A 21,685-nucleotide genomic window follows, 5' to 3' on the forward strand; every position below is an offset into this window, starting at 1 on the left:
CCTTTCCTCTTTACATCCTTGTTTCCTTTCTTACTTCCTTCCCTCTCTCCCTCCTTCTTTCTTTTCTTCCTCTCGTCTCTCCTTCCTTCCTTGCTTCCTCCCTCCCTTCTTTGCCTCCTTCCTTTCCTCCTTCCTACTCCCTCCCTCCCTCCCTCTCACCTCCTTCCCCGCTTCCTTCCATCCTTTCCTCTTTCATTCATTCCCTCCTCCTTTCCTTCCTCCCTCCATCCCATACTACAGACTGTCAGCTGTAATAAGTCAGAGGAATAAAATAAGTTATAAACTGTCTGTAAAGTCTCTCAGTCATCCAGGTGCTTGTGTAACATGTTTGCATAACAGGTTCCAGAAAAACTTGAAACTTTCAGATAATTTCCATAAAAGTTTACAGAAGGAAATCCCCCCCCCGGGTCCATGTGTCGGTACCTGTGTGTAGACGTTGAGCAGCACCAGGTGGTCTCCGCCCGGAACCACGAAGTTCATCCTGGCGTTGTCAGCGTGCACCACCTTGTCTTTGGGCCGGTAGAAGATGGAGTTGTTGACCGACAGCATGGCCGCTATCGTCAGCACTTCCTCCGAGCACTTGTACCTGGAAAGACAAACATGGAAGGACGGATGTAAAATAGTGAGTTTTCTTAATGAACTCACACGCACCGATCAGCCATAACATTATGACCACCTTCCTAATACTGTGCAGGTGACTCATCAGAGAATGGACATGGGCCTTCTGAGGGTGTCCTGTTGTTATTGGGGGGGGGGGGGGTCTTTGAGGGGAGGGGCCTCTGTGTATCATCCCACAGATACTTGGTCAGTTTGGGATCTAGTGAATTTGGAGGCCAGGTCAACACCTTGTGCTGTTCTTCATGTTTTTGTGTGTGTGTCTGTGTCAGGCTGCATCCTGCTGGGGATGGCTGCTGCCATCAAGGAGTGTCATTGCTATGGGGTGGGGGTGCCTGGTCTGGTCTAGGTGGGTGCTACATGTTTAAATAACATCCACACCAATGAATGCCAGGTCCAGAAGTTTCCCAGCAGAACACTGAACTGTCACAAGATGGTTTAAATGTTATTGACTTCTCCTGTCAGTGGTCATAATGTTGTGGCTGATCAGTGTGTTATGATTGATCAGACTGGAGACTCACTGCTCTGACGCCAGGATCATCTTGCTCAGCATGGGATCCACCGGTAACTCGGCCATCCTGCGACCCAGCTGCACCCAAACAGTAAACAAGAAACAGACCACCAATGAGATTCATTCATTCATTCATCAAACAATGACACAGTTAGACTAACAAAAAACAATCCCCATATTCAGGCATGAACACGACCAGGTTGGTAATAACAGCTGTAAACAATGAGTCATATAAGGAAGTGAGCGACAGGCTGGAGCTGGAGGCCACGGAGCTGCAGGTGTCAGGTATGCTGTCATGCAAATATGCAGATAGACGGAGTAACGATGCAGATTACAGATGACACCAGAAATAACAAAACACTCTCAAATATGTATGTGCGTACAGTTAAGAATGTGAAAATCTTTTATGTTTTGCTGTTCAGCTTAATTTGAAATCAGTCAGTATTCTGTTTTTCCTTGAAGCTGTTTTATAACTTTAGACTTTACAGAACTACGTGGACGAGTGTCTAAGTTTTATTTTTATTGCATACATCGTTCTCCTTCTCTTCCCTTTTTTTCCCCTCCTTCTCTTTGTCTTAGTCCTCCTCTCCTTCTAGATAGATAGATAGATGGATACTTTATTGATCTTCCTTCTCATTTTTTATCTTCCTCTTCCTCCTTCACACTCTTCTTCTCCTCCTTCTTCTATTCTTACTTGTTCTTCCCCTCATTTTCCCCTTCTTCTTTTTCCTTCTTTCTCCTTTTCCTCTTCCTCCTTCTCCCCCTCCTCATCCTCTTTTCTCTCTTCCTCATTCTTTCGCAAATACTTTTCGTGGGCCAGGCTGGATCCTCCGGTGGGCCGGCCCCATGTTTCACACCCCTGTCCAATACTTTAATGTAGGGAGTGGAATAATGAACCCACTGCTTGATCTACACACAGTGATTCTCCACAGACTGACTGACTGGGTGGGTGGGTGGGGTCTAGAGGGTCTTAACAGGTATTACTGGATATTTTGCAGGTGTTCAGATTCATTTTAAATAAATTTAACTTAAACTAAATGATGTTTTTGCAGCAGAAATCTGTTTTAAGTCAAGTGTTCTCCATCTATCAGCTCCTCTAAGACTAAATGCTGTGTTTTCTGTACAGTGGGTGTTTTGTAAGTGTTAAAAGAAGTTGAGAATGAACCAAACGAACGCTCTGAAGCCCTTGAGACCGAGGGGCGCTGCAGACTCAGGCGTCGGTTCGTTAGCACACAGCTGTGTCACTTGATCCGCTGTTATTATTGTAAAAATACAGAGTCTGATAAATACTGGCTCTGAGTTTGCACCTTTGTGAGCTCCCCCAGGTGGTTGAGTGCTCCCAGAGCGTAGAGCTGCTCCAGGGCCAACACCAGAGTCTCATGAGGAGGTGGGTCCATGAAGTCAAAGTGAATGAGGTCGTTAATACCTGCAAGAATAAAAAAATAAAGAGAATAAAACAAGCAGCAAACGCAGACTGATTAATAATAAGATTTAAATCAGATCCATCTCCTCTCACCGAGGCTCTTCAGCAGCAGGACTACATTTCCCAGGTTGGTTCTCTGAATCTCAGGCACGGTCGTCTCCTCCATCTCGTGTTTGAAGGCCCAGGCCGTGTAGAGGCGGAAACATTTCCCAGCTGCCACTCTGCCTGCACGGCCTGCTCTCTGGTTGGCCGAGGCCTTTGCGGGCGACACGAACACACGGCATGAGTCGGCAAAAAAGTGTTCACAAACCAAAACACAAACACCACACCCTGACACCGGTCCCTCCATAAAACGTTGACTGAGTCACACCTGTGGAATTAAACCGTCTCTGCGCTTCACGACTCCTCTTTGTCGGTCCCAGGGAAGGGATTATAATTTAATAATAATAAATAGGGCTTCTTGCAAATATAATGGAAAGAAATATGACAAAGAATATTAACATTTCAAAATGAATGGGAAAATAAACTAACGAACAAAAGAAGACATGACTGAGGTTTTATTCCATGAACTGGAGTGAACTCACACGCCCCAGTTCCTGATTCATGCTTCCTCTGACACGTGAATATAATAATAGAACAACAGATTAATAATGTTGTTCAGAGGCTGACGTAGCTGCTTCATGGAGCTTTGGTCTGAACTTAATAAACGAGTGACTGTATTTAAGTTTTATTTCTGATTTAGGACGAGTTAAGAGACAAAACGTTGCCTCAAGAGTCTCAGTTTTGCAAATGACGAAGGTTTTAGAATCTGACATGACAAAGACATGTACACCGATCAGCCACAACATTATGACCACTGACGGGAGACGTGAATAACATCTTGTGACAATTCTCGGAAACTTTTGGACCTGGCAAAACATGAAGAACAGCACAAGGTGTTGACCTGGCCTCCAAATTCACTAGATCCCAAACTGATCAAGTATCAGTGGGATGATCCACAGAGGCCCCTCCCCTCAAAGACCCCCCCACTAACAACAGGACACCCTCAGAAGGCCCATGTCCATTTTCTGATAAGACACAACAAGGGAGACCTGCACAATGGTCATAATGTCATAGCTGATCGGTGTATGTGCCCGCGCTGATTAAAATGTTATGTAAAAATTATGAACAGCTCATTAAACATTAATAAAAGAGACGGTTACCCGTGAGCAGGGCGTAACGATGAGCGACTCCATGCCCGTGCGGGCGTTGTAGCTCTTCTGTTTGCAGAAGCCCGGGTCGATGACGTAGATGATGCCGTCTATGGTGAGCGAGGTCTCCGCTATGTTGGTGGCCACCACCACCTTGGATGGAACGGGGAGGAGAAACCAAATGAAGCAGAACAAAACATTTAAGCATCAACGCTAACTGTGATCTGGGGAAATGTAAGATGACACACAACAGAGAGCTTTTGTCTTCATTTATATCTTTCAAAGAAATAACCTGCTGCCATAGTCTGGTGACCATATTGCGTCTGCCAAGTTGAAACAGTAGTCCCGATGCTGACCTACTAGAGGCCGGACGATTGTATCAGGAAACAATAACCGCTTCCCAGGAATAAGACGCCGTCTCACCTTACGGGCTCCCGGTGGCGTTGGATTGAAGATCTTCGCCTGCATGTCAGAGGGCAGGTTGGCGTAGATGGGAAGGACGAGCAGCTCCGCGATCTTAGACCCGAGCCTCCTGCACCTCTCCTGGAGCAGCTCGCAGCACGTCTCGATCTCCTCCTGCAGGATGCAACAGGCAGCGATGTCAGGCAGTCAGACAAGACGCAGAGCTGAGAAATCTACCTTCTGATGCTCCGACATGTCCATGAAGGTCAGAGGTCAGCACGGTCACCCTGAGTATGGTCTAAGTAACAACCACACCAATGAATACCAGGTCCAAAAGGTGGTCAATGGCATCACCATGGGAACCATAAGATGATACGTTAGCTGCACCTCAACAGGAAACTGATGGAAGGGTCACTTCTGCTCCAGCTCCTTCCTACTTCCTACTGCAACACGATGACGCGCACGAGTAGATCTTTAGTTTGGATGTTCTGATGATCGGTATCGGGGCCGATCCAAGCATTTTTAAAAAGACCGTATCGTATTTTAGCCAAGTAGTTATGTGTTTTAGCTTCAGCTTTAACAGAAACCACGTCCCTTCTTCTGTTTTAGAAAACTAAACCAGAATCACGTGATTAAACAACTTTACTGGAGACAGCATCAATAAACCGTGAGGTGTAGAAGTATCTAAAATAGACAGAGCATAAATAAAGATGAAGACGGGGGCTCTAATCTGTAATTCCACCCCTCTATAACATTTCAACATTCCCGTCATAAGACCCATACCTGTCCAGTGAGGAAGACCAGGACGTCTCCAGGAGATTGGGTGACGTGGATCTGTAGCACCGACACCACACACGCCTCCAGGTAGTCGGCCTCCGGAGCCTTGCCGACACAACGTGCAGACAGATTTTTTTAATTAATCCAAACCATTAAATCAATAAAAGTGTAATAGATGAGGCACAGAAACAGCTTCTTACTTTAGTGTAGAAGATATCGACGGGGAACCTGCGGCCAGGGATCCTGAAGACGGGCGCGTCGTCGAAGAAGCTGGAGAAGCGCTCGGTGTCCAGAGTGGCGCTCGCCACCAGAACCTTCAGGTCGGCTCTGAACCGGGCGATGTCTTTAATGAGACCGAACAGGATGTCTGTGTGGAGCGTCCTCTCGTGGGCTTCGTCTATGATGATCACACTGCAGGAAGAGAGAGAGGCAGAGAATATGTGCAATCTGGACCAGACTGGACCAATCAGATGTAGAGGTGGTGGTGTAAACCTTTAATAACCATGTAAACTCTTAATCTCTCTGCTCCAAACATCAGGTGAGGAGTTTCCAGAAGAAACAGAAACGTGGAGGTAGAAAAACAACAAGTTGTTGAAACAAGTTGAACCAAGCTGGAATCCATGTGGACAGCAACGTTGGAGACGTGGAGACGTCTTATCCTTCTTTTCTAGTTCCAAAAGTAGGAAGTTGGAATCTCAGATAAGAATCTCAGTCGTATCCTCCATGTTTCTGTCCCTCCTGGAAACTCCTCGCCTGATGTTTACCCCACGAGGAGCAGACATGCTCAGAGAGAATGGATTTATTATAAACCAGAGAGAAACCAGCAGAGACGCTCTACCTGCTGAGCCATCGCCGCCCAAAAGACAAACTTCTACCAACAGAAACCCAACAATAAAGAATAAATCCGTTTTCTGAGCATGTTACCTGTAGCTGGCCAGGTCGGGCTCAGTGAGGAACTCTCGGAGCAGCATGCCGTCCGTCATGTACTTGAGCACCGTCCTCTCCGACGTGCAGTCCTCAAAACGAATACTGTAACCAACCTGGATGAGGCCACAGAAGAAGGGAAAGTTTAATTTAATTCACGGTGAAAGCCATCACGCTGATGTACAGATTCTAAAGTCACGTGTCCGACCTCGTTGCCGAGCTTGACGCTCATTTCCTCTGCCACTCTGGCTGCCACCGACATGGCCGCCACCCTGCGAGGCTGCGTACATCCGATCTTCATGCCTCCTTTGGTGTAGCCCTGACGGGGGGGGGGGGAGACGACAGGTTGGGTCATTAGGGGGTTGAACGAGTTCAGATTGTTATGTGATGAAAGTCAAGGTGACTCTGATAAAACACCACTAATAAAAACCCAGTAGAAAGTAATAAAATCTATCTTCTTGACCTGAGAACAGACAGCTCATGTATAGTCTGTATAAAAACATGCAGCACCTCAGCACCGTAAGCAGCATTTAATAGTACTCTACAGCGTGTTGTTAGATGGGATAGTGTAGCAGCTAAAGGTCTAATAACTTTATCAAATAGTTAGAGTCTGATCAGTACGGTCGGAGACTAGAGTCATGGCGATCTGCGATACCGATGCCCCGCCCACATTTCCTCCAGACTCACTCGCTTTGTTTTATCGCGGTATTTAATTAACACTACGCTCTACTCTATCTCTACATTTTTATTTATTTATTTATTTTTTAGAACAACTCTCATGATCCCATGGGACCGCTTTACTTAGAGGTTGGCATGGCAACTGGTAATCGCCATTATTATCCTGTTTCTATAGCGTCAAATAACTTAAACAAAACTTAGCAGAAGAATTGACACTTGAACATTCGTCAACATTATATTAACGACCTAAAATGTCAGGAACGATCTTTGAAAAAAATTATTTGAGGAGTATTTTAGTGTTTTAGTTTGACCCAAGCCCCGCCCACTAACATGGAGGGGGTGGAGCTTATGACCTATACTGCAGCCAGCCACCAGGGGGAGCTCTGCCAGCTTTGGCTTCATTTTAAAGGAGCAGCTCCACCGTCCATCCTTATATCATCTATGGGACTGACATGTCACGGTAGTATGGGATTCATCTTCAGTGAAGCACTTCCAGACACTTCGCCTGCTTCGCCTGGTGTAGCTAAGCTAAGCTAAGCTATACTGGGTTGCTAGCTGTGTGTTCCTTTAAGGCTCTGTAGTCGAGTAAAGCATATGCCAACTGGATTCTGCACTCACATTCTCCAGGAGGTACTGCGGGATCTGGGTGGTCTTTCCGGAGCCCGTCTCTCCTTCGATGACCAGGATCTGGTGCTGGTCGATGGCGGCCAGCAAGTCTTCTCTGTAGGGGAAGATGGGGAGGCTGCGTCGGACCTCCTGCATGGACTGTTTCTTCTGCTCCGCCTGCGACAGAGACGCGGCCTCCTGTTCCTGAAGGAGGCCACGATCAGAAGAGGGGTTAGAGTTTTTACCTCGGCCTGGGACACGTTGACAGGACGGTCTGCTTCGATAAGGTGAGGCTCAAACGTCTTTCTCACTTTTCGTAGTAAGGAGTAGTGGCTCTGGTCTTTCTGGTTTTGGGAAGACTAATTTTTATTGAAGCTTTTTTTCCCTGCAGTCTTTTTTCTGTACTACTTACACATGGTGGAAGTAGAATTAATTAACAGCGAGCCACTAGCCCGAAGCAGAGCAGGCTTCTCTTAATTACCAATTTACAGTCACCTAGAAAAAGAAAGTGTGATATCTACAACTGGAGGTGAACTGCTCTGGAAAAAAAACAACAACACAATAAGTAAATTAAAAACTTAAATAAGCACTGAAGTCAGACAGACTCCACATGTCCTGAGCTCAACGACTGGATCAGTTTATCAGATGTTCTGTGGCTCCCTCTGGAGGCACAAAGAGCTACCTGCAACTTCCTGAAGGAGCGAAATCTTCTCTGAGGCAACTTTACACTCAAAGAAAAATGGATTTCCACTCTGAATGATAACTTTACTGCAGACTGGAAGCCGTGGCAAGATTTAGAAAATGCAGCGGAAACACAGAAGCAGAATGTGATACTAAGGATGTCCTGGTGAGTCCATGCATTTTTAAAATGGTCAAAACGGAAGCAGGATTCAGCCAAGTCAGATCTTTTGTAAATAAAAACCAAAACCACATCCCTGTAGCATCAAAACGTCTTCTGTTTTAGTGGCAGATGGGTAGCGAGAATAAACCAAGTCCACTCGGGTTAAAGGCTAGAGGGTTAGGGAGTTTATGGCAGCGTTGGATGACCAGAACATTTCTGGAGTAGAGAACACAAGGTACCAGCTACCCTCTCCACACTACATTAACTTTGACAGAAAGATTTATTGGACTGAATCCAGACGACTCCAGTAGAAAGACTTTAGGAGTCTACAGGAGAGGAAGTTTTGTTTATTTGAGATTGTATCAGCCTGATACTGAAAATTAAAAGACCAGCATCGTGACATCACTAAAATGAACCCACCTTTTCCGCCCGGGTTCCCTTCATGGTGATGGCCGTGCTAACGAAGTCGATCATCTCATCCTCCTCCAGGATCAGCTCGTACCTCTCCTGCTCCTTTTTCATCCCCAGCTCTCGCTCCCTCTTGGCCCCGAAGCTGAGGGAGGCCGTCTTCAGCCTCTCCTCCTCCCAGCGGCCCTGCTCCCCTCCCAGCTCCATGGGGGTCTCCTCCAGCTCCAGGTCCCTCTGTGGTAACTCCTGCTCAGCGAAGAGAGACGGGGAGAGGGTTTACTCAATTGCAACCTACTTTGGTTTCTACACCTTGTGTTAACCACCCCTCGCTCGTACCTTGCTTCTCTTCTCTTCCGGCATGTAGTATCTGTTCTTCCTCTCCTCCTGTTCCTTGGCGCCAGCTTTTTTGTAATCTTTGGCCAGGTCTCGGAGGTTGCGCTTGTACTCCAGCTCTTTCTTCTCCCTCTCAGTCATCTCATCAGTAGAGAAGAGGTACTCCTCGTCCCTGATCTCTGCCTCCAGGTCCTCCAGCTTCTCCGCCTCTCTCTTCTGTAGATAATCCCACCGAGAACGCTTCCTCAGCTCCGGCAACTACAAAGAGAAGGAGGAACCGTTATGACACGGATTAAATTCTAACCGCTGCTGTTTGCTTTCTTTGTTCCATGGATCAAAACACTCAACAACGCTTCAACGCTCTTCAGGAGCACCTACCATGTTCTTCTGATCGTCTTCAGCCATCTTCAGCCTCTTCTGTGCTTCCTCGTAAGCCTGCAGGAAAACAAAGAGCGAGATAAATAGTTTTCCTGCATCATACCGTGGCTCATCTTCCAGGAGAAAAGGCATGTGCAGCGCCTTCATCCCTCGCCTCCAACCTTTTTGTCCGTCCTCTCTGCGATGTTACGGGTCTTGTCTTTGTCCTTCTCCCTCACTCTCTGAGCAAACGCATCCCTCTCTTCGATGTCCTGCAGTCGCTCCCTCTCCTCCTTCTCCCACTCTTCCTCTTCGTCATCTTCCTTCTTGACGGACTTGTGGTCTCCTTGGCTCGAGTTGCCCCTGATATTGAAGAAAATAGCATCAAGCTGACGACTGTGTAAAGAATATTTTAGTTTTAAAGGCTCCATCTCCAACATAAACTTATCCCAAAACAGATCCTTATGTATCTAGAAAAATGGCAGATTATTTTTTGTTTTTACACAAACATTTAAAATGATTTCATGTAAAAATGTTTTGACACACGGTGTTCTGTTTGACTCCTTGTTTCACTTAATCTCCACAACTGAGGAGACTGATATTCTTTCAAAACAGCACAGAAAATAACTTCATGCAAATGCTTCAACGCAACAACACTAGAAAAACATGAAAGTTACCGCAGGAAAATAAAAAATATATGGATTACCTTTTAGGAGCTTCTTCCTCACTAGACGACTCGCTGCCTTTCTTCTGTCTGATGTGCTTCCTCTTGTTTCCTCTGTCTTTGCTTTTCTTTTTCCCTTTCTGCTTCTCCTTCCCAGCGTCTTCATCACTCTCGCTGTCCTCCAGCAGCGTGTACGTTCGATTCTTCCTGTCCATTTCGATGGCCTCCCGCTCTAACGCTCGGGACGGCTTCTCAACAACCTGCTTGCGAGGAATCTGTGACACACAGCGGAGAAGAGTTGTCAGAGGTCTGATTACCACCAAAGCTTCCCAAACTAAAAGGCAAGTTCTCAGATTTTTGTACCTTTTCAAAGAGCTCCTTCGCAAAGGCAGTCACAGTCTGGTCGATGTCGATCGTACCAGTCTTCTCTAAACGACTCACAAAGTCTTCGGGACACGACGCTTTCCGGGCAGTGCCGATCATGAACTGAGACACGTATCGGTCACTCAGGCCGAGGATGTCATGGAGGCGGTCGCTCACCCACTGCTCTAGATTGGCCATGGTGCCTGTAGAGGAGGAAACATGAAGACGTGATCATCCACAATTAGACAGAACTATTTACAGAAACTGCTGCAACCAAACATCCAAAAGACATTTCTATTTACTATTATTATGTTCAAGCCTCTAGGGTCAACAACACTACGTTAATCATACAACTCAGAAGATACTTGAAGATCTGAAGGTTGTTGTTTGCTCCTTACAAATATCTTTAGGTGGAAAAAAAGTAGTTGCACTAAAAATATAACTGATCAGTTTAGGACTTTAATGATTTATCTGATTTAAAAGCCATAAACATTAACACAGATTTTATGTCCTAGGTCGGCCCCGAGGTCTCCTTCCGGTGGGACATGCCCGAAACACCTCTCCAGGGAGGCGTCCGGGAGGCATCCTTACCAGATGCCCTAGCCATCTCAACTGGCTCCTCTCGACGTGGAGGAGCAGCGGCTCTACTCTGAGCCCCTCCCGTATGTCCGAGCTCCTTACCCTATCTCTAAGGTCGCTGAGCCCGGCCACCCTGCGAAGGAAACTCATTTCGGCCGCTTGTATTCGCGATCTTATTCTTTCGGTCATTACCCAAAGTTCATGACCATAGGTGAGGGTTGGGACGTAGATCGACCGGTAAATTGAGAGCTTCGCCTTTCGGCTTAGCTCTCTCTTCACCACGACCGACCGGTTAAGCATCCGCATCACTGCAGATGCCGCCCCGATCCGCCTGTCAATCTCCCGCTCCCTCCTACCCTCACTCGTGAACAAGACCCCGAGATACTTGAACTCCTCCACTTGAGGCAGGACCTCCTCCCCGACCCGGAGTAGGCAGTCCACCCTTTTCCGACTGAGGACCATGGCCTCAGACTTGGAGGTGCTGATCTTCATCCCAGCCGCTTCACACTCGGCTGCGAACTGCCCCAGCAAGAGCTGAAGGTCGCTGTTCGATGAAGCTAAGAGGACCACGTCATCTGCAAACAGCAGAGACGAGATTCTCCGCCCACCGAACCCGACACCCTCCCCCACCCGGCTACGCCTAGAAATTCTGTCCATAAAAACTATGAACAGAACCGGTGACAAAGGGCAGCCCTGGCGGAGTCCAACCCTCACTGGGAACAGGTCCGACTTACTACCGGCTACACGGACCAAACTCACACTCCTTTGGTACAGGGACTGAATGGCCCTTAGTAAGGAGCCATCCACCCCATACTCCCGGAGCACCCCCCACAGGATGCTCCTGGGGACACGGTCGTAAGCCTTCTCCAGATCCACAAAACACATGTGGACTGGTTGGGCAAACTCCCATCTCCCCTCCAGCACCCTAGTGAGGGTAAAGAGCTGGTCCATGGTTCCACGTCCGGGACGAAAACCGCATTGTTCCTCCTCGAGCTGAGGTTCAACAATCGACCGGACCCTCTTTTCCAGCACCCTGGCGTAGACTTTGCCGGGGAGGCTGAGGAGTGTGATCCCCCTATAGTTGGAACACATCCTCTGGTCCCCCTTTTTAAAAATGGGGACCACCACCCCGGCCTGCCACTCCAGGGGTACTGCCCCCGATGTCCACGCAATGTTGCAGAGACGTGTCAGCCAAGACAGCCCTACAACATCCAGAGCCTTGAGGTACCCGGGGCGGATCTCATCCGCTCCCGGAGCTCCACCGCCGCGGAGTTGTTTCACTACCTCGGCGACTTCTGCCCCAGAGATTGGATGGTCCAACCCCAGGCCCTCCGGCTCTGTTTCCTCTATGGAATACGTGTTGGTGGGATTGAGGAGCTCCTCAAAGTATTCCTTCCACCGCCGGACAATATCCCCAGTTGATGTCAGCAGCTCACCACCCACACTGAAAACAGTGTGAGCATGTTGCCGCCTACCACCCCTGAGGCGCCGGACGGTTTGCCAGAACCTCTTTGGAGCCGATCGATAGTCTTCTTCCATAGCCTCACCGAACTCCTCCCACGCCCGATTATAGGGATTATATCTCTCGTCTGGCTTGGGAACGCCTGGGGGTTCCTCCGGAGGAGCTGGCTGAAGTGGCTGGGGAGAGGGCTGTCTGGGTTTCCCTGCTGAAGCTGCTGCCCCCGCGACCCGGACCCGGATAAGCGGGAGAAGACGAGACGAGACAGATTTTATGCCAACAAATCTCAGATTTTCTGTCTAATCATTAACAGGGATGACAATATGTGAACTAGACTGTTACTAATGAAAAAAGTGCACGTTCACATTTCTAAAACTGATCAGGCATAACATTATGACCACCTTCCTAATATTGTGTAGGTGACTCATCAGAGAATGGACATGGGCCTTCTGAGGGTGTCCTGTTGTTAGTGGGGGGCCTTTGAGGGGAGGGGCCTCTGTGGATCATCCCACAGATTCTTGATCAGTTTGGGATCTAGTGAATTTGGAGGCCAGGTCAACACCTTGTCCTGTTCTTCATGTTTTTTTTTTTTTAGTTGTTCCTAAAGTGTTTTTGTGTGTGTGCAGTAGCGGTTTTAGGCACGGCGAACCGGGCAGCCGCCCGGGGCGGCATTTTTTCATGACACAAGGGGGGCGGCACGAGCACTTGGAAAAAAATAAACAAATAAATCTGCGACACTACATGGTTTTCTATTATCTGTCATATCTGTGTGGGGAATTGGCAAATTGGCGGCCCCTGCAGCTGCAGGCGCCCCTGCTTGCTGAGAAGGTGCCGTGCACAGAAGCTGTGCGTGAGAAAGAGAAAGGGGAGAAGGGCGCGGGGGACAGTTCACCTCTGGGTCTCTCCCAAATTGAACGGACGGGGGGGTCCACTGTATAAAAGGGTTAAAGTCAGTCACACCTTGACTTTCTTCCATATAACGCACATTTCATTCATAATATTATAAATACAGGCCTATAAGCTCTGCACGTTTTTGTATTTATGAATTGTGTGAAATGGCCAAATAAAAATAGTTAATACAAAACGATTATGTGGTCACCAAGGTGAATTGGTTTAGTCTTGACTTCTGGTCGTGAGTGACAGCGTTGGAGGATGGAAATCTGTTGATTGTCGAGTGTCAAATAAACGCAGAGATGGACAGAAAAAGGTCAAAGCTCTCAAGTGACCAGTTTAGGAAAAAAAGAAAAGATAAAGGTCTGCTATGTTCTCTCTGTATGATTACAGTATCCATGTCATGAATGAAGGACTAATGTTAATTGGTGGTATACATTTGTTAGCCTTTTTGCGATGATGCTTGCAATGCAACTGTAATTCATCTTAACAAACACCAGGTCTAATTTCACTGTAAGATTGTGCTTTGAAAAAAAGTTCAGTTATTATTTATTTCCATCACGTTGGGTCCTGTAATTAGCCAACGGAATTTTCATATCTGTAGGTAGTTTCAAAGATGAACATTTCCTATTTGCTACAACTCTATTTTGTGTGAAAACATAGTTTAACCAGTCATAAATAAAAGTGTGCCAAGCATAGAATTGGAGGCAGTAACCAAGGAGCTAATTGTTACTCCCTGAAAGATAGATTAATATAGCGTCTACTGACAGACACGTAGCGTGTAAGGGCATGTTTATTTAAATTTGCAATTCATGGATGGTCTTTTCGCGGGGGGGGGGGGGGGGGGGGGGGGGGGCGCTCGGAGGTGGTCTCGCCCGGGGCGTAATTCAATGTAGAACCGCCACTGTGTGTGTGTCTGTGTCAGGCTGCATCCTGCTGGGGATGGCTGCTGCCATCAAGGAGTGTCATTGCTATGGGGTGGGGGTGCCTGGTCAGTGGTTTTAATGTTGTGGCTGACTGGTAGGATATTTGTAAAATAAAACCGCTGCTTATGGAACCAGGACTTGATTTCGATGCAGACTCAAGGTACCGGTTGGAACACAATTTCCAGACAAGGTTTAGAACAAACACACAGATAGAAACTTTAACTTCACTCCACTGTCAAATCTAGATTAGAAACTATACTTTCTGATTAGATAAAGTTTTTTAGCTATTACAGCTTTTTCTCCACATACAGATGAAAAAAAAAATGTATCAGGATTCCCCGAAAGAAGCAAAGGACCAGCAACAGTCACCAGGTGAACCACAACACAGAATCTATTTGCTAATCACTTGATGCTCACTTTCAATTGAGCACAGAGTTGTTTTATATTATTGTACATGCTAATGATTTATATTGACGACACGTGAGTTATAAAATTACTATTACACTTTAATTAAGACAAAACAAAACGAACCAGCTTCACTTACCGCCTTTCAAATCGCTCAGACAACGTTGTATTTATGACAGTAGCAGTAGCCTGAGTTAGCCAACTTAGCTAACTCCAGTAAGTTGTTAGCTTGTCTTGTAGCTCACTAGTCCGCAGTGAGGACACTTAGTGGGCGCGCGCGTCCCCCCGTAGCCGCGAAAAACTATTCACCCGCTTCATATCTCCTAAAACATCACTTTAACGGCCACTGGTACACACCACGGATGACAGTTGTTTTGCTAGCTTAGCTTTCCGCACGCTGAAGCGAACACCGGAAACACGTCACGCAAAAGAAGCGAAGAAGAGTAAAAGCTGCGTCAAAGGTTGCAGCGCTCACGTTTCCCCCTGTGGCCACAAGGAGAACTACAGCGATCAATGGAAATTGAAAATGAGAATGAGATCAGTGGATTTTATGTTTTACAGTAAAGTATTGAGGCATAATAAATATGACTTCAATATAATCAACCATTTCACTTTTCTACACACAGTATTAGTAAGAAAATGCGTAAATAATAGTCTTTTAAGAGTTTAGTCAAAGTGGAAGAGAAGAAGAAAAGAAGTTAACATTTACACCAGTTATGCAATTATTATTGATTAATTGTAATTTACTTTGTTTAAAAACACTAAAATCTGCCTCCATCTTCTTGTAAACCGAATATTTTGCTTTAGGTTGTAGTAAACCTGAGATTGTTAGTAACTGGTGGATGTTTTCTTTTCGTTTACCGGCTGAAACAAGAGTTGTTTAGTCAAAAAAACTCAACATATCAATTAAAAATAGTAATTATAATAAAATAAGGACACTTTGCAGCTCCTACATGTGACCGTTTTTGATGTTTAGCATGATGTTTATTCACATACATGACTTGGATCTAGGTTAGAGATGTTTGTTGACCCCTCCATCCACCCCGACTTCCTCCATCAGAGCTCACTGGTGAAGCATACATGTGGTACTGCAAATATAAATATGGTTCATACGAGACATTCAAACCAAGATTCATTTCTGGTCCTGTGTGCTATTAAGCAACATTAATTTGATTTAAAGTCTAATAAGAAAATGAAAATATTGCGTAAATATAGACTAATAAAGACACATGTATGTTTTACACAGCTCCAATCAGCAGGACACATTATCTTGTGACTGTTTATCGATAAATCAATCATGCTAAGAAACTGATGACTCCTGTTATTAGTTGGAGCTGCAGTCCAGTTTAAAACTAATGTCGAATAATAAAGTGCTAAAAAAAAAACTGTGCTGACGATGTTAAAGTATAAGTGAACTCTGAAAATAGATGTGGAATTAAACAACACCCAAAAAACAACCACATTAACACTTCGCCATGAAGAGGAAGCAAGCGCGCTCCCGCCTTCCTTCCACACCCCCCGCAGAGAGAGAGAGAGCGACAGACAGAGGTAATCAGTGATCAGCGGTGATCCAGTGTCAGACTCCTCTGGGTCCTCGCCAGGTGAGACCAGGTACAGACATGGAGCCTCCGCGGGTCACCACCGGATCCCTGCCCTCGCTGCTGCCGCCGCTGCTGCTGCTGCTGGCGGTCTGCACTGACTGCTACAAGCCGGTCATCATCGTGCACGGGCTGTTTGATGGACCAAAAGAGATGAGAAACCTCACTATGAACATCAAGAAGGTAGGACTGGCTGCAGGGTTCCCCTCAGACCTCAGGGGGTAGCCATCAGTTCAACCAAAAGGGCTAAATAAGGAGATTTATTTTTATTTATTCACTGTAAATTCAGATTTAATAGAGAAATTATGAGGAGGCGAGCAGCGGGTGTGCAAAACATAGACTTTAAAGCATGAAATGTAAAGTTATGGTTGTTTCTTTCTGCAATAGCCTAATACTAATGATAAACCTGATAAATGTTTTAAAGGTTTACTTATGAACTCAGTTAAAAATTATTATTATAGTGTATACAATCTGAAGTTGACCACAACTAAATCCAGAGTTTGCAGGACGTGTACAGTTTAATCAAGATATTAGACTTAGACTTAGATAAACTTTATTCATCCACAAGGGAAATTACTTGGTCACGAACCACGGATAAAAGAAAGATTAAATAAAATAAAATAAAATAAAAATAAGTAAATAAAAACTAGTAAAATAAAATAAAATAGTATAAGCAAAATGTACAAATTAGCATATTAGTATATATAAATGTACAAGAAATAGAGATAGAAGAATATATATTATATACACAGGGATGATAGTAAGGTGATAAATATTCTTAAAAATGTAAAACTTTCATTCTTATTTTTTGATCTTGAGATTAATTATAATTCCGATTAACAGGCTGTTAATAGTTCAATGAAATGCTTGTGGATGAGATAACAGTATAATTACTCAGCTTTACAGCACATTTACAAAAAGGTTCCACTTCATGTGAACTCATTTCAGCCTTTGACACGATGATGAAGTGAAAATCAGAAAGTGGCTTCAAGGTGATTTCTGTTCCTCAAGTTTTACTTCAGACGAGTCTGACCAGGCAGGCTGATAACACTTGATTTAATCAGTGATTACTGTCCTCCTCCTGACACTGGTGATTAAAAGTTTATTAACTCCTCTTTATTTAAATCCCAGGTGCATCCTGGGACAGAGGTGAAGGTGATTGATCTGTTCGACAACAAGTGCAGTCTGAAGTCGATGTGGAAGCAGGTCGACGGCTTCGCGAAGGAGGTCATCTCCATCATGCAAAACGCTACTGATGGAGTCCATCTTCTGTGCTTCTCACAAGGTCCTCTCTCCTCTCCCACCTTCACACAGAGACTACATGTGCACACTTCCATGAGCATTTAAACATATTCAGCCTTTAACCAAAATGTCTTCCTCTAGTGAAAAAACAATATATAACTAATATAAAAGCGTTACCTAAAGTATGAGGATCCCAACAGTCCTGCACTGAGGCAGATACACAACCTCCATGTTACAGTACATACAGTTTTACCTGCAATACATTCCTAAAATAACTGCTCTACCGGTTGGTGTCTATGGTCCACGGCACACACAGGTTGGGACAAGTATAAAACAACAGAGAGGAAGTTGGTAGCACCTGAAAAGTTGCTGTATTTTCTCGGTGATGGCTTCTGTTCAAGCTGCGATACGAGCCAAATAATTAACATGCACACCTCAGCAACCCACTCCACAGGAAGAGAGTTTATTAGCAACTACACTAGCATCTCTAGCCATTGACCAAAAACGATGAAAGATGAATATCTAACGTGTTCAGTTCTAAAAGACTGGTCATGGACTGGCTGCCAGGTTAGTACCTTCCTTGTCACAGTAGCGTGGAATTTGACAAGAATATATGGAGGAATCACACTTTATAATATGACACTAGGCATGATACACGATACGATACAATGCGATACGATTCAATGCGATACGATACAATACGATACGATACGATACAATGCGATTCGATTCAATGCGATACGATACAATGCGATGCGATGCGATACGACACGATACAATGCGATACGATACAATACGATACAATGCGATACGATACAATACGATACGATACAATACGATACAATACGATACGATACGATGCGATACGATACAATACGATACAATACGATACGATACGATGCGATACGATACAATACGATACAATACGATACAATGCGATACAATGCGATACGATGCGATACAATACGATACAATGCGATACGATACAATACGATACAATGCGATACGATACAATACGATACAATACGATACGATGCGATGCGATGCGATACGATACGATACAATGCAATACGATACGATACGATACGATACGATACGATGCGATACGATACAATACGATACGATACGATACAATGCGATACGATACGACATGATATGATAAGACACGAGATGTGATATCATATTACAATAGACAGAATAACATAACATGCACACAAATAAGCTAATATATGACACACTAAACTATGATACAATGCTACAGTAGAATAAGCTAACAAACAAAATAAGCTAATATACAATACAATACGATAACCTAGGATACAATGTTACGATGCGATACAATACGCTAACACACAATCAGACAATACAGGATGAAACATATCGAATAACACAATCCGATAGTTTAAGATACAATATGCTAACTTACGACACGATACAATAACACACAATACGATGGTAACTGTCTGTGATGATGTGGTTTCAGTTTTATTTGTGCTAACAGAACAGGACGATGGTCTCTGAAGTGTTTATTCCTGCTCGTACTGAGGAAGTCTGACAACCGGTTGCTCAGTTTGATCAAGTTTTCTAACAGTTGTTGAATAGTATCGATGAACAGGGGATGAGTGGCCTTGAAGCATGAGGGGGACACCGGCTTGACTTACTTAAGGTGTTGTAGGAGTCTTCAGGAATAGGTTATTGCTAATGTTAGCATGCTAAACCCTGGCTAAAAGCTATGTTGCCCCCTGCTGAAAACCACAAGTCACATCTTCTCCACCTTTAGCATGCGGTGCTGGGTCTGCAGACAATAACCCCCTCATATGCTTTGTGTTGGTCAGAGTTTCAGGATGTTTGTCTCATTTGTCGTCGTCTTCTTTTTAACAGGTGGTCTAATTTGTCGAGCGATTCTCTCCAAGATCCCCAACCACAACGTAGACACCTTCATTTCGCTGTCGTCTCCTCTGGCCGGGCAGTACGGAGGTCAGAGAGCTTCATGTTTGAGTCATGTCCAGATAACCAGATGAGTACAGTTTATATTTTAGGACGCTCTGCTAAATCCTTCAGATTTCCCTCTGCCTCCGTCCACAGACACAGAGTACGTGACGCGTATATTTCCTGACTGCTTGAAGAAGACCGTGTATTTACTTTGCTATGGAAAACTTGGACAGAAGGTGTCGATTTGTGACTACTGGAACGGTAAGAGCAGAGGAGGAGGAGGAGGAGGAGGAGGAGGACGTCTTCAGCTACAACACTCTCTGATGAAAACAAACCACCACATACTGTATATGCTTCTGATTCCTGCACAGACCCTCACCACAGATCCAGCTACCTGAAGAAAAACGGCTTCCTGCCTCTGCTCAACGGGGAGGTACCTCACAAAGAGCTGAAAGGTAGAAGGATGGATTACTGGAGCGCTCACATCACGGTCGATATGTGTGGAGCTGTAAAGAGTAACCACATTTGTTTGTCTTTGTTTCTTCAGCGTGGAGGGAAAACTTCCTGCGCATCAAGAAGCTGGTGCTGATTGGAGGACCGGACGATGGCGTCATCACACCGTGGCAGTCCAGGTTTCACTGTCATCACAATCTATACAAGCACACTCAGTTCATTTAATCATTCACATCCGACTTTCTGTTAAAATCACAAACGATGCTAAAATGTCTACAAATCTGTCTCTCTTTTAATTCCAAAAGAATCTGAATAATTAACAATATTATTACCTGATTTGATCCCTGATTAAATATGATATAGGTGTAGATATGATATAGATAGAACCCATGAGTCACTATATTTAAATATAGCAGATGGTTCCCGTACAGAAGACATCACTGACACTCAGGTGAAAGACAGAAGTAGTTACCAGCCGAAGCAGGTTCACAGGTTTTGTGGAAGTTTTCGGTTTCTGGTTGAACAAGCGGCAGAAACTTTCAAGACCTCTTTCACTGAACTAACTGTTTCCTCTTTTCTCCGCGCAGCCACTTCGGATTCTATGACCACAACGAAAATGTTGTAGAAATGAGGAACCAGGAGGTGAGTAGTGAACTAGGGTTTCAGTTTACACCATGCGGCTGAAAACCTGTTTTTATTGTGACTCTTTTAGAAAAGACATGGAAAATTATTACTGTTAAACTCTACCGCATTATACATATATTATGTAGCTGACATACACCGATCAGCCACAACATTATGACCACTGACAGGAGAAGTGAATAACATTTAAACCATCTTGTGACAGTTCAGTGTTCTGCTGGGAAACTTCTGGACCTGGTATTCATTGCTGTGGATGTTACTTAGACATGTAGCACCCACCTAGACCAGACCAGGCACCTCCACCCCATAGCAATGACACTCCTTGATGGCAGCAGACATCCCCAGCAGGATGCAGCCTGACACAGACACACACACAAAAACACTTTAGGAACAACTAGAAAAAAAACATGAAGAACAGCACAAGGTGTTGACCTGGCCTCCAAATTCACTAGATCCCAAACTGATCAAGTGTCTGTGGGATGATCCACAGAGGCCCCTCCCCTAGGTCATAATGTTACGGCTGATCAGTGTACAGTATATTAGAAACACAGTATGAGGCAGTGAAGTTCAGCAGCACCTCATTTATTGCAGCTCTAGTCTTGTTTTAGTTAATAATCACCCTTCTTCTTCTTCTTCTCTAAAAGATCTACAAGAACGACACGTTTGGGCTGAAGACGCTGGACGCTCGTGGCGACGTGTTGGTGTGTGTTCACTCTGGGGTGAAGCACGTTCTCTGGCACTCCAACTACACAGTGTTCATGAGCTGCATAGAGAAGTGGCTCACATGAACACCCCCCCCAGCAAAAGACAGGCCCTGCATGTCTGTTGAGCCTGGATAGCTTTGCTGCCCTCTGGTGGAACATTTCTCTCCTGCAACACATGAGTTTTTATATCTTCTGTCTTTTGTATCTGCATTAAAGTCTTTTTTTCACAGGAGCTCTGGTCTCTGTGTCTTTATTGATGCTGAGCTTAGTTTGATTTTTAGACATTTGAGAGACTTTTTGTGGCGTTGAATTAATTTGGTTTATGCCCTGCGACTAGAAATCAAAATAATTCCTTTTTCAGACTTCATATTTGTGCAGCTGTGTGTGTGTGTGTGCTACGTAACAGTTCAGGACTGCAAAGTGCAAAGAGGAAATGACTGCAGCGATGCTCGTCGGCCCTGTTTGTCCTTCACACGTGATTAGATTAAAGCAGCTTTGTGTCTGTGATCAATCAGATGAACTCATTGATTTCCTTTAATGAACTAACAAACAGAGAATGAATGAGCTGTTTACTCTGAGTTAACACAAAGAAAAGGGGGATTTATTTAACCACAGCTTTCGCTTTCAGTCACGTACATGTCATGTCTATCCCAGTAATTTACATTTAAAGAAATCCGTCAGCTTTAATCTAAGTGCATCATAAATGTGAAGCCGGTGATCAAATTAAAGAGAAAGTGTCTGAACATTATGACTAACAACATG

At 44.9% G+C, this 21,685-nt stretch overlaps 2 protein-coding genes across 2 annotated transcripts in view; one reads left to right on the forward strand and one right to left on the reverse strand.

Annotated features, from left to right (window-relative positions):
- Nucleotides 1–14,758, reverse strand: part of dhx16 (DEAH (Asp-Glu-Ala-His) box polypeptide 16) — a 20,754-nt gene extending 5,996 nt beyond the window's left edge. The window contains 18 exon segments of the mRNA XM_084557193.1: nucleotides 424–586; nucleotides 1,137–1,204; nucleotides 2,434–2,552; nucleotides 2,643–2,805; nucleotides 3,752–3,892; nucleotides 4,163–4,315; nucleotides 4,925–5,023; nucleotides 5,119–5,329; nucleotides 5,843–5,958; nucleotides 6,051–6,161; nucleotides 7,139–7,330; nucleotides 8,388–8,621; nucleotides 8,712–8,966; nucleotides 9,087–9,143; nucleotides 9,248–9,428; nucleotides 9,772–10,004; nucleotides 10,093–10,295; nucleotides 14,492–14,758. Coding sequence (XP_084413319.1) covers nucleotides 424–586; nucleotides 1,137–1,204; nucleotides 2,434–2,552; nucleotides 2,643–2,805; nucleotides 3,752–3,892; nucleotides 4,163–4,315; nucleotides 4,925–5,023; nucleotides 5,119–5,329; nucleotides 5,843–5,958; nucleotides 6,051–6,161; nucleotides 7,139–7,330; nucleotides 8,388–8,621; nucleotides 8,712–8,966; nucleotides 9,087–9,143; nucleotides 9,248–9,428; nucleotides 9,772–10,004; nucleotides 10,093–10,290 — 2,694 coding nt within the window. The 5' untranslated portion in view covers nucleotides 10,291–10,295; nucleotides 14,492–14,758.
- A 1,140-nt stretch (nucleotides 14,759–15,898) lies between these two features.
- Nucleotides 15,899–21,155, forward strand: LOC311496627 (lysosomal thioesterase PPT2-A-like). Its single transcript, XM_084556525.1, has 8 exons — nucleotides 15,899–16,133; nucleotides 17,082–17,235; nucleotides 19,074–19,169; nucleotides 19,278–19,385; nucleotides 19,496–19,579; nucleotides 19,672–19,756; nucleotides 20,165–20,219; nucleotides 20,864–21,155. Exons 1-8 carry the CDS (start codon nucleotides 15,972–15,974, stop codon nucleotides 21,005–21,007), a joined length of 888 nt encoding a protein of 295 aa, XP_084412651.1. The 5' UTR covers nucleotides 15,899–15,971; the 3' UTR covers nucleotides 21,008–21,155.
- The last annotated feature ends 530 nt before the right edge of the window (nucleotides 21,156–21,685 follow it).

The sequence above is a fragment of the Chelon labrosus genome (assembly GCF_963514085.1).
Source record: "Chelon labrosus genome assembly, chromosome: 12".
NCBI lineage: Eukaryota > Metazoa > Chordata > Actinopteri > Mugiliformes > Mugilidae > Chelon > Chelon labrosus.